The sequence below is a fragment of the Zeugodacus cucurbitae genome, chromosome 6 (assembly GCF_028554725.1).
Source record: "Zeugodacus cucurbitae isolate PBARC_wt_2022May chromosome 6, idZeuCucr1.2, whole genome shotgun sequence".
Lineage (NCBI taxonomy): Eukaryota > Metazoa > Arthropoda > Insecta > Diptera > Tephritidae > Zeugodacus > Zeugodacus cucurbitae.
Genome location: NC_071671.1, coordinates 7,720,836 through 7,734,122, shown reverse-complemented (window position 1 = coordinate 7,734,122; position 13,287 = coordinate 7,720,836). Strand labels below are relative to the sequence as shown.

Here is a 13,287-nt window from a genome sequence, read left to right as displayed (position 1 = left end):
TATAAATTGGGATGGTTTGAGGTTACTTAGTTGCTAGTGCACATACACGCAGTGTGTTTTAATAGAAATCGAATAAAGTCTTGGGTGATTCGACAACTGTTTTGATTAAAAATCGCAAAGATTACTAATCGAAAACGCATTGCGTAATTATTTTTAAAGCCGAAAATTATAAATTTTATTTAAAAACAAAATACCGTTTCACAAATCAACCGTCGCGGTATGGCAACATTTTCGAAAATTCAAATAATAAGCTTTCACATCGAATAACATTGTAAACAGCCTAAATGTATACTATGAAAAATCTGGAAATGCATATAGCAAAGCTGCTACTCAATATATTACAACTACAACAACATTTGAGAAACAATGAGAGCAAACAATGTGTGTCGGTCGTGCTGGCAGCTTAAACAACAATTGAGCTTAAACAGTTATGTGTGTGCCAATATTCATTCATTCATTCATTAAGTTAACATGACCACCATCCCACACATAACCACACACACACACTCACTTGCAAATGCAAGATTTCTTCTGCACTTCAGTGATGACAGCGCAACAGAATGTGAGCGCGAAAGCGTAAAGAGAGCAAGAGCATCACAATAGATACACGAGTTGTGTTTGAAATTCCAATGGACACTTGCCAGTGCTGGTACGTGTACACCCACCCGAAATGGTGGGCAACAAAAAAGCACAATTATACAAACAACAACAACACACATTTAAGATAGCACAGCATCCATACTGATTTGTATGAGGACGAAGCGATTTGAGTGTGACATAGAGAGAGACTTAGAGAGAGAGAGAGCAAGTTCAAATTGTAAGACTAAAGACTACTGATTACTTGCGCCGTTGGTGGTACACATTCAGTCCCGGATGAGATTTGAAGCAATAAACTTGAGTTTTATAATAAGCGTATACATTTAGGCGTATCAACACTCACTCACTCACTTACTTACCTATTTACTTATATCATATTAAGTGCATAAAATGTGATTTAAATAAATTAAGTAAAAATTTATAAAAAATATTTCTAAAATAATTAAAATAATATTATAACTGTTATAATAGCACACTTGTGTTTATTGCTGCAAGCAAAATGCTGAAAAGCGAAAGCGAAAATTTGTGACAGAAAAATGTGTTTCGAAATCGCTCCCGATTGTTGAGCACAAAAAAAAAGCTGAAAAAATAAGGATACCCACAGCCTAGTGATTGTGAGGCAGTTTAGTTAAATTAATGTCGCTGTGCTTGTATGAGTGTGTGTGACACACACACACAGCTATACAAGTGTTGTATTTGTATTTGCGCATATGTAGCGCTATATAACTGTATGAATATGTGGATTAGCAGCGGATTTGTGTACGGAAAATTGGAAAATGTAATTACAAAAAAAAAAAAAAAATTACTGTGTTAAAATTTAATTAAACAAAGTGCAAGTGTAAATATACGCATAAATGCAAAGGTGCTAGTGCAAATGGTTGTGCGTGTTTGGAGTGTAGCTGAAAGTGTGAAAAAGTTGAAAATCCATTTAGTAGCTACAAACATATATATTTTTTATTTTACTTACATATGTATGTATGTACATGTTGTTGTGTTTGTTGCACTAGCAAGCAGCATATTTTCAGCAGCAGCAGCAGCAATGGTAACAACTAGCGCAACGCATCTTTTAGTTGGCTATTAGGGAGCGGCAACTTTTCTATAGACAAGCACAATCAAAGTGTACACACAAACAGACAGACACAGAAATTGACACGGTAACCCACACTCACACACTCACACATACATACATACAAACATACAGACAGGTTGCTTTTAACACAACAGCATATGTGTACAGCATACTCAACTAATATTGCTATTGTTGTTGTTATAATTTTTGTTGCTGCTATTGCTGTTGAAGGGCTGCTGTTCCTGCTGCTGCCGTGCTGCTGCTGCTGGTGTTGTTGTTGTTGGTGTTATACCGTTGATGTCGATAACAGGGAACATACGTACAGCTGTTATAAAGCAGGACACATACATACATATATACATATAAAGGTGCTGAAACATACATATTTACATATATATACATATATTTGTATGCTAAAAAGTCCTTATGTTTGTATATAATTTGTATACAGCTGAATGTGTATGCGCGCGCGCCTGCGTGCGTGAATGTGTATGTGACTTGCGTTGCTGTGTTTGTATGTGTGCAAGTGCTCTTTTTCCAGTGCTCTCATTTTGATTAACTTTGTGAATTAGTAAAGTGTGGTGACGGCCCTATACAATGGCAGCTGTAACAGCAACAACAACAACAACAACAACAACAACAACGCTAGTGTCAACAATAACTCCAACAACAGCAACAATTGCAAATAATCAGCAAACAATAAAACAATAACAATAGCACTTAATAAAACCACCGCAATATCAGCTATCAACTATTGAAAATCGTACAACAACAACAATATCAATACTACAAAAACAACAACTATTGTACTAGCTATCGCACAACAACAACAACAGCAACAATATACAGCACAAACCAAAAAAAAAATAAACAATCATTCGCATTCTCATCCTTTGCCATTTGAGTTGAGTTGAGACGTGAAATCGGCCGCATGACAGCCAACAACTTGACAGTGTGGCAGTAGGACACACAGGACACAGGAACTCCTTTATTTGCATGTAAAATGAACTGTCAAACTGTGGCGTTAACAACAAAAGTGGCAATGCGTCGAGTTCGCATGAGTAACGACGACGACGACGACTGCGATTGCGACTACAGTTATACAAACGATAAGAAGTACAACAACAACAACAATAGCAACAATAGCGAACAGCAAATAAAAGTATTGACTGTGGCAGCAGCTTTAAGCGCGTTAAAGGCAACAGCAGGAACACCAGCACGCACAATCACAATCACAATGCGGTAAGTCCACATCTACTTATACATATGTACATCTGTATGTTTGTCTCCGCGTTTAGTGCATAGTAAAATCGTACAAATCATCAAATTGTATTGAATATTAACAACAGCTATCAATTGTGTACCTATGTAAATATTGACATGCTGACATGCATGCGCGCATTGGTAGTACGCCTATTTGTATGCTATTAAAAATGCATTAGTGGTAGTGCCATGCATGCTCCATTTGGGTGAGGCATGCATAACGTAGATATATAACTTAGAGCGATTTTTAAGCAAATTGGAAGATTTGTTAAGGAGTGCGTCTTGCATGCACCGTTAGTCAAATGTGATAAGGTTAATGATATAGCAAAATGTGAGAAAATGTACTTCTCTTGATGGGTTTGAGGCATACCTTTAGTTCATTGCTGATTGTTTTGTATTTTTATACTCTCGCAACAAAGTTGCTAGAGAGTATTATAGTTTTGTTCACATAACGGTTGTTTGTAACACCCAAAACTAAACGAGATAGATATAGGGTGAAAGTGGAGTTCAAATCCGAAGGTCTGTCCGTCCCTCCGTCCGTCTGTACAAGCTGTAACTTGAGTAAAAATTAAGATATCTTGATGAAACTTGGCACACTTATTTCTTGGCACCATTGATTTCGAAAATGAGCAAAATCGGACCACTGCCACGCCCACAAAATGTCGAAAACCGAAAACACTTAAAGTGCCATAACTAAGCTATAAATAAAGCTATGGAAATAAAATTTGGCATGAAGGATCGCACTATGAAGGGGCATATTTGGATGTAATTTTTTTGGGGAAGTGGGCGTGGACCCGCCCCCAAATAGGTTTTTTGTACATATCTCGGAAACCAATAGAGCTATATAAACCAAACTTTCTGCAGTCGTGTTTTTTAGCCACTTCTTAATACAGTCCACAAATGAAAGAAATCGGATAATAACCACGCCCACCTCTTATACAAAGGTTAGGTTGAAAATGACTAAAAGTGGGTTAACTCACTAACGAAAAACGTCAGAAACACTAAATTTCACATAAGGAATGGCAGATGGAAGCTGCACTCAGATTTTTTACAAAATGGAAAATGGGCGTGGCATCGCCCACTTATGGGTCAAAAACCATATCTCAGGAACTTCTCGACCGATTTCAATGAAACTTGGTTTGTAATAGTTTCCTTACATCCCAATGATATGTTGTGAAAATAGGTCAATTCGGTTCACAACCCGCCTACTTCCTATATACCAGAACTTTGAAGACGATCTGAATCGTTTACATTACTATATATAAAGTAAGCACTAGTGAAGATATCGGTGCAGAACTTTACATAAATACTGCAATTATAGTGTGGCAGCCCCATTCTAAAAATCGCCGGACCATAGGTTTTTAATTCCCCATATATCGAACACGAGGACCTCGGTGCTTCTAACCCAATATTATGCTTTCCAACTTTCAATGGACTTTATACAATATATATGACGAATATGTGGGTCAGATTGTGTATTATATAATATAAATAAAGTTAAATAAATAAATTGCGAGAGTATAAATTGTTCGGTTACACCCGAACTTAGCCCTTCCTTACTTGTTATAATATACAATTGAACTTCTCTAACTCGAATCACCATAATCTACAAATAAACTTCGAGTTAGAGAGACTGTAAAATATAGTTTTTTATACAGTTTTACTTGTAAAATTGTTTGTTGCACTTTGCTATTGTTTGGCTCTTGAGGTCAGTAACCCATGCCTTTGTTACATGATTTATGCAGTCCAGAAGTAAAATATCATATTTTTTATTTGCTACCATACGATTTAAAGAGGGACTCGTTTAAAATTCTGTCTCAATAGAAGCATTTTAAATTTTGTATTCTGCCCTGGTCAAAAAGTTCGATTTATGGAAGGAAATTTGTACGAAATTTATTACTTTTGCCAATACACGAGTTCGAGTTATGGAGAACTTCGAGTTATAGAAGTTCGAGTTAGGAAAGTTCCACTGTAAATAGATGAAGGTTGTTATTAGGCTGATCCATATGTCCCACTTTGATAGCTAAGGTCCTTTGTGATTACGCAAACTTCTCAAAATTAATGCCATTTACCTTCAATTGCCGAAATATCACTTTGAGCCTTTCACGAATTTGTTGAGTCAACTAATTTGAATTCGGGACAACTCAACTGTTTCGCCAAAGTTCGTCCTGCCATGATGTTTCAGCCACAGTCTAGCGAAAGCTGGACAGAGAAGGGCAGGATATTTAGCCTCACGTCAGGTAAGGCCATCGGCCATTGTCCAGTAAGGACCATTCGAAGACCACTGATCCAGCAACAAGATAAAGGCGGATAGTGGGACACCTGCTTGTTCCCAGGCTGATTTTATTGTAGCTAGGATGCCCTGACGCGGTACCTCCTTGACTAGCTTTGAGTGAGCAGTCAGCGATTACATGATCAGGATTGCCATCTTATATCAGAAATAATGAATTCAACATTTAGTTTATTGCCCCTCCAAGATTAAGTGAAAACGGTAATCAGGAACCCGCAAAGCTTGAAATATCTTAAACAAACTCTATTAATAATTTGAAAACATTTATTTTATGAAAATTATCTAGAAGAAAATATCGATTGAAAGAAAGAAAGTAATCGATCCCTCTTATCTAAAAAGAAATATCTAGATTTTAGTTTGTTCTTAATTTCAACAACCGCCGAAACTCTCTCCCTAAGTAAGATACATTCTTGAATAACTTCTTTGATTTCAGATTTCTTTTGAGGTAACCCTAAGTACGAATAACACGCGTCACTATATTATTTAGCAAAATTCATCCAGCCGTGTCCTTCTATGTACATGTATTTCCACAGAAATATTTGCATAATACATACAACAGTCAGTTAAAATAAACCCACATATCACCTGTTCATGCAACATCCGGCATTGCGGCAAATGCCACTTGCATCATCGATTGAATCGATCAACATATCGGATGTGTTGAATTGGAAGTGAAGCTTCCGTAGAAATGCGAAGCAATGACATTCATTCATTTTGTTGAGCAACGTAAGCATGCATACTCATTACTTAGCTGTAATGAATACAGTGACAGTGAGCGATGCTGCCAAAGCTTGCTCGGTTCTCTTGTCAATAAATTTCATATGCAACAACAAAATTAGCAAATGATAACACAGTAAACTTGTATGAGGTTTGTTGTTGTAGTCGTACTTCATTATATTACATTCCAGTCTATTTGTTTTATACCAGTTGTTTGTTCGATTCGCCACTTTCCAAGGTTTTGTAATATGAAGACTGCTAGTGATGAGATGATTAAGGAGTTGAAAGTATACATTTTTTTCTTGACTGTCTTAAAAGACCTTGACATCTTTGCTAGTGGTCCTTATTCTGTTCCTTGGAGACTTTAAACTATTAGGAAGACTATTTATTATTACCGCCAGCAGTCGTTCAATCAAATATAGACCTCATATTAAATTAAGTTTAGTTGTGGATTCATATCACAGGCTTTCTAAGTTTTGTCAACTGTAACTATTCTAAACATTTTAAAGATAATTTGAGGTTAGAGGTACAGCAGCAGAAGTTAAAGGGGAATTTGGTCTAGCTGACAGCATAAATAGGACCTTTAGACAAAAGTTGCATACGAGTATCTCACACATCTATAAAAAGATTACAGAAAATTAAGAGTTTCGCAGTGAATAAGGGATGCTTTTGAAAACATATTCCAGCTTTGTCTTCGTTCTCAGTTGATCCTTAGCATATTGTTGTTGTTGTTGTATGTATGTATGTAATTGGCGTTGAACCGTTTAGCCGGTTATAGCCGAATCGATGAGAGCGCGCCACTCCTCTCTTTCCTTCGCAGTTCGGCGCCAGTTGGAGATTCCAAGTGTAACCAGGTCGCTCTCCACCTGGTCCCTCCAACGGAGTGGAGGCCTTCCCCTTCCTCGGCTTCCTCCGGCGAGTACTGAATCGAAAACTTTCAGAGCTGGAGTGTTTTCGTCCATTCGGACAATATGACTTAGCCAGCGTAGCCGCTGGTTTTTTTTATTCGCTGAACTATGTCAATGTCGTCGTATAACTCGTACAGCTCATCGTTCCATCGTCTGTGGTATTCGCCGTTGCTAATGTTCTGAGGACCATAATCTTGTGCAAAATTTTCCTCTCGAAAACTCCTAGTGTCGTCTTATCTGATGTTGACATCGTCCAAGCTTATGTACCATAAAGCAGGACGGGAATGATAAGCGACTTGTAGAGTTTGATTTTGGTTCGTCGAGAGAGGACTTTACTTTTCAATTGCCTACTCAGTCCAAAGTAGCTGTTGGCAAGAGTGATTCTGCGTTGGATTTCGAGGCTGACATTGTTGGAGTTGTTGATACTGGTTCCCAGGTATACGAAATTATCTACGACTTCGAAGTTATGACTGTCAACAAGACGCGAATGCGCCGACTGTTTGCTTGATGACAGGATATTTCGTCTTGTCCTCATTCACCTCTAGACCCATTCGCTTCGCCTCCTTATCCATGCGGGAAAAAGCAGAACAAACGGCGCGGTTGGATGATATCAGTGTCATCGGCGTACGCCAGCAGCTATACACTCTTATAGAAGATTGTACCTTCACTATTTAGCTTTGCAGCTCGTATAATTTTTTCCAGCATCAAGTTAAAGAAGTCACACGATAGTGAGTCACCTTGTCTGAAACTTCGTTTAGTATCGAAAGGCTCGGAGAGTTCCTTCCCAATCATGACAGGAGCTTTTGGTATTGCTCAACGTCAACTTACATAGCCGTATTAGTTTTGCGGGGATGTTGTTGTAGAGACATAAAATATTTCCTAATAATTTTGGGAAATGTTGTCGACCTGGTAGTCCTTGTTGGCATATAAATCGGGGTCTCCGCTGATTTCTAAAGACCCGACTCTTGTAGAACATTCCTTTTACTTAAGATTATTTTTTAGGGAGTGGGTTTTAATTGTAGATTCTATATATAATATTGTATAATAAATACATCTATCTTATTTATTTGCAGATCCAGTTAATGGGTAACACATTCGTACGCTTTGCACGAAGCTTAATCATCTGGGTACTTGGCAACAAAAGCTTTAATTAAAGAACAACAGCAATACATATGTATATTTGCACAAAACTATCAGCGGAATAATTAAAAGTAAAAAAAAAGTAAAAAAGAAAAACAAAATAAACAAAAACAACAAAAATCGAAAAGCAACAACCAAAACGGAAAATCGTAATACAACAAATCAACAACAAATCGCACACAACAAATCAAAATGGGTCCGTTATTTTTCGCTCGTCTCGCGATGCCCGCGCATGGACCGCCCAGCATATTGGAACCGTTGGCACCGTCATTCCGCACAACGACAACATCGACGACGACAACAACAACAACAACTACGACCAGTACAACAACATTAGCGCCATCTGTATTCACCGCTATGTTGGACAATGTCACCACAGTGATTATCTTGGATAGTGAAATAGCACAAAATCAAACAAATGCCACCGGCATCTTCGGACCGAAGGGACCCAGCTATTCGATCTCTTCCATGGTGTTCATGGGCTTAATTGCGGCCATACTTAGCTTACTAACGGTGGCGGGCAATGTTATGGTTATGATCTCATTCAAAATCGATAAACAACTACAAACAATCAGTAATTACTTTCTCTTCTCATTGGCCATTGCCGATTTCGCAATCGGACTCATATCAATGCCACTGTTTGCGGTCACCACCATACTCGGCTATTGGCCGTTGGGTCCACATATCTGCGATACATGGCTCGCATTGGATTATCTGGCATCGAATGCGTCGGTGTTGAATTTGCTTATCATCAGTTTTGATCGATACTTTAGTGTCACACGACCATTGACATATCGTGCGAAGCGTACCACCAATCGCGCAGCGGTCATGATTGGCGCTGCTTGGGGCGTAAGTTTGTTGTTGTGGCCGCCATGGATTTACAGTTGGCCATATATTGAGGGTGAGCGCACGGTGCCGCAATATGAGTGCTATATACAGTTTATCGAGACGAATCAGTACATTACATTTGGCACGGCGTTGGCGGCTTTCTATTTTCCGGTGACGATTATGTGTGTGCTGTACTATCGCATTTGGCGCGAGACGAAGAAGCGACAGAAGGACTTGCCCAATTTGCAGGCGGGGAAAAAGGATTCGTCGAAGCGTTCGAATTCGAGGTAGGCGCTTAAACCGTCCACGTTTCTATCAAAGCATTAAAATTAATACAAAAAATCATTTCAGTGACGAGAATACCGCGGTAAATCACGCGGCCAAATTGCCCTTTGGCAATACTGGCGATGGTCATGACTGGCGGCGTCCGCGTTCCGAATCCTCTGCCGATGCTGAAAGTGTTTATATGACCAATGTGGTCATTGATACCGGCTATCATGGTCTGCACTCACGCAGATCAAGTGTGAGTATTGCCTGGTTGTTAATGTTTGCATTAAAAAAGTTTTATTTTTAAAATCATATAGTATTATTTATATTAATAAAATGTCGAAAATTTCGAAGATTATGTTTAAATTATTTTTTTTTTTTTTGAATTTAAATTCAAAATAAATACTTAATTTTTTCGAAAATTTTAGCTAATTGTTCTATTTAGTATGTTTGAAAATATTTTATTAATATAAAGCATAAGCTTAGGCGTGCATCAATAATATGAGAAAAATAATATTGAAAATAATTTGAATTGAATTGTTTTCCTTTAAGTTTAAACTATAGTGAAATATTTCAAAATACTTTATTTTCTCGAAAATTTTACTCAATGTTTTTTTTGAGGAAATTTTTAATATATTTTATTAATTTAAAGCATACATTTAGGCGTGCATAAATAATATGAAAAAATAAATAGTTTTGTAACAGAATTTGGGAACTCAAATATTGTAAATGCTTCTTTAAAATATTTTACGTTTTTATGTTTATGAAATAAAGCCTAACTTTAGGCTGACATGTCAAATATAGTTCCCCAATGGAATATTTTGTTTTTAAAATATTTAAAATTAAATTGAATTGAATGTGTAATAAATTAGTAAGAAATTGACGCTCTAATTGCTTAGTAACTACAGAATCGAAAATTTTTAGCCTACATTTAGGCTAGTACCGAAAATATAATTGGAGTAGCCTACAAAGAGCGCAATATACATAAGTTGCTTTGGAATTGCTAGTATATTTTATACTGTTATAACTGTTTAATTAATTTAAAAATCATCTTTACTATATATTTTTTACCGTTATAATATTTTAATCAGTTTTAAATTTTTTTAATATTAAAATATTTTTAAACTCATCTCATCTGAATATTTACTATAATATCTTGTCCTTTCTAACAGATCAAAAGCACTAATACCCTCAAAAAATCCTATTCCTGCTTTGGCGGCGTTAAAGAATGGTGCATCGCGTGGTGGCACTCCGGACGTGAAGATTCCGATGATTTTCCTTATGAATTAGAGGAACCTTCAGATTATGGGTGAGTGAAAGGTTTTCAAAAAAACAATTCATAAAATTTAGTGCTTTGCATATTTTTAGGCACATACACTGATTATGCTAAACAATTATGTAAAATAAATGTATTTATTTATTTTTATTATTTTAAAGATTTAAATTGTGTAAAACATACCGTTTACTACACTTCACCTACTAATTTCCATCACATCTTCACCACTTACAGCTGCACTTCAGTCAGCGTGGTGCGCGACAACTATTCACTTGGCGGCAGCGCTTGTGGCGTACGTCCACCAAGTATACTGCTACCCGATGTCTCACCCACACCACTCCGCCCGCCACTGACACCACTCTCCCAGTTGCAAGAGATCTCTTCCGCAACGGGTGCACGCGATTCACGCTCACTACCCGGCAACAATCGCATCAGTTCACGTTCGGTAAGTCAAGATTCAGTTTATACAATACTAATACGGCTACCCTCGGACGGGGCTAGCGCCAATAATGGACCAGAAGCGCCATCAATCAAAATGATACACGAAGGCGTATCGCTACCGATCATAAGCGCTGCACCGCCAACGCGACGACCACTCTCCTCACGTGATTCCGAATACAGTTTACCGGTGGGTCGACGCATGTCGCACGTATCGCACGATGTACGCATACCGCTCAATGCGAAAGTAATACCCAAACAATTGGTCAAACATGTGCATGCCACGTCGCGTGTCGCCGCCAAGAAGAAGAAGAAATCACAAGAGAAGCGCCAGGAATCGAAAGCGGCTAAGACGCTATCGGCCATTCTGTTGAGTTTCATCATCACCTGGACGCCATACAACATCTTGGTGTTGATCAAACCGCTCACCACATGTTCCGATTGCATACCCAACGAGTTGTGGCAATTCTTCTATGCGCTCTGCTACATCAATTCGACCATAAATCCCGTCTGCTATGCCCTGTGCAATGCATCCTTCCGCCGCACCTATATACGCATACTCACCTGCAAGTGGCACACACGCAATCGGGAGGGTATGACGCGCGGCGTGTACAACTGAGTAAGGCCTATGGAGGGGACGATAATGCGTCGCCGCGAGGGTAATGCAGGCCTCTTCGAATTGAAGCAGAATACTAAATTTAATACATAATGAAAGTGCGAGGGTAGGCAATAAGTGTAGACGTGTGAGTCGTCTGTGCGAAACGCGTGTAGCTAACGGTTTTCGTTGCGACAACTGATCTGGGGCATCTGATGAATGATATTGTGTATGTAGTATAGTATTTGTATATTAGCGTTTATATGTTTCAGTAATGTGGTTTAGATATTGTCTTTATATATAAATATATATATATATATTAACACAATAGCAGTACATACACGTATATATATATATTGGTAAACACATACATACTCACACCTACAAATATATTGCATAGATATAATGTGTGTGCCAGTTGGTTTCCGGTTTGTTGGCACTCCGCGCGTGCTTCATGCAACGTGCACACGAGATGTGTTAAAAAAATAACGGGAATTTTAAAATTTCCGATTGTTCAAGAGTGAAGTTCTCTAAATTATTTTTATACTCTCGCAACAAAAGTTGCTAAGAGAGTATTGTAGTTTTGTCCACATAACGGTTGTTTGTAAGTCCTAAAACTAAACGAGTTAGGTATAGGGATATATATACCAAAGTGAACAGGGTAACGAGTAAAGTTCAAGTCCGGATGTCTGTCTGTCCGAGACATATTGAGATATCTTAATGAAACTTGGAACACGTGTTCCTTGGCACCATAAGAAGGTTAAGTTCGAAGATGGGCGGAATCGGACCACTGCCACGCCCACAAAATGACGATAACCGAAAACACATAAAGTGCCATAACTAAGCCAAAAAAAGCTATGAAAGTAAAATTTGGTACAAACGATTGTGCTAGGATAGGGCATATTTGGATGTATTTTTTTGGGAAAGTGGCCGTGGCCCCGCCCCCTGCCAAGTTTTTTGTACATATCTCGTAAACTTCTAATGCTATATTAACGAAATTTTCAGGAGTCGTTTTTTTCAGGCATTTCCTTATATAGTCTAAAAATGGAGGAAATCGGATTATAACCACGCCCACCTCCCATACAAAGGTTATGTTGAAAACTACTAAAAACGTTTTAATTCAGTAAGGAAAACCAACAGAAACCTTAAATTTCATTATAGAGAAGGTTCAGAAGAGCTGCACTCAAAATGGTATACAAAATTTTAAATGGGCGTAGTTCCGCCCACTTATGTGTCAAAAACCATATCTCCGAAACTAGTCGACCAATTTCAATGAAATTCGGTTTGTAATATTTCCCTTGTATCCTAATAATATGTTGTGAAAATAGTTCTAATCGGTTTACAACCACGTCTGCTTACTATATACCAGAACTTTGAAGTCGATCTGAACCGTTTACTTTACAATATATAAGTTAAGGACCAGTGAAGATATCGGAACAGAACTTTGCACAAATACTGAATTTATAGTGTGGCATCGCTCTTCTAAAAATCGTCGAAATCGGACCATAAATTTTCAAGGCTCCATATATCGACCATGAGGACCTCAGGGCTTCTAATTTTTTTTTTACCTGAAATATAGTTAAGTCTCTCAAATATTTTGAAGAAATTCATAGGGAATATCTTTCATTTAATAATATGTCTCCGTGCCTAAAATGCGGGTTATAACTTCACCTAACTTCCATATACCTAATATTAGGGTTTCCAACTTTCAATGGACTTTATACCATATATATGACGAATATGTGGATCAAATTGTGTGTTATATTAATAAAATTAAATAAATAAATTGCGAGAATATAAAATGTTCGGTTACACCCGAACTTAGCCCTTCCTTACTTGTTTATTATGTCGATATACATGCCCCTGTCCGCTTAGGTTAGATGTTTTTATGAGCTTAAC

General features: G+C 37.8%; 1 protein-coding gene across 9 annotated transcripts in view; it reads left to right on the top strand.

Annotated features, from left to right (window-relative positions):
* Positions 1 to 13,287, top strand: part of LOC105210344 (muscarinic acetylcholine receptor DM1) — a 74,298-nt gene that overhangs the window by 46,251 nt on the left and 14,760 nt on the right. For 3 of the 9 annotated variants that reach the window (XM_054235152.1, XM_054235154.1, XM_054235153.1), the window contains exons 4-7: positions 7,918 to 9,099; positions 9,164 to 9,335; positions 10,252 to 10,388; positions 10,590 to 11,617. In XM_054235152.1, the coding sequence (XP_054091127.1) occupies positions 8,177 to 9,099; positions 9,164 to 9,335; positions 10,252 to 10,388; positions 10,590 to 11,412 (2,055 nt within the window). In that variant the 5' untranslated portion in view covers positions 7,918 to 8,176 and the 3' untranslated portion in view covers positions 11,413 to 11,617. Of the gene's footprint in view, positions 1 to 5; positions 2,909 to 7,917; positions 9,100 to 9,163; positions 9,336 to 10,251; positions 10,389 to 10,589; positions 11,618 to 13,287 lie in introns of those variants that run through there. The other 6 variants (XM_054235160.1, XM_054235159.1, XM_054235155.1 and 3 more) reach the window with 5 other exon arrangements.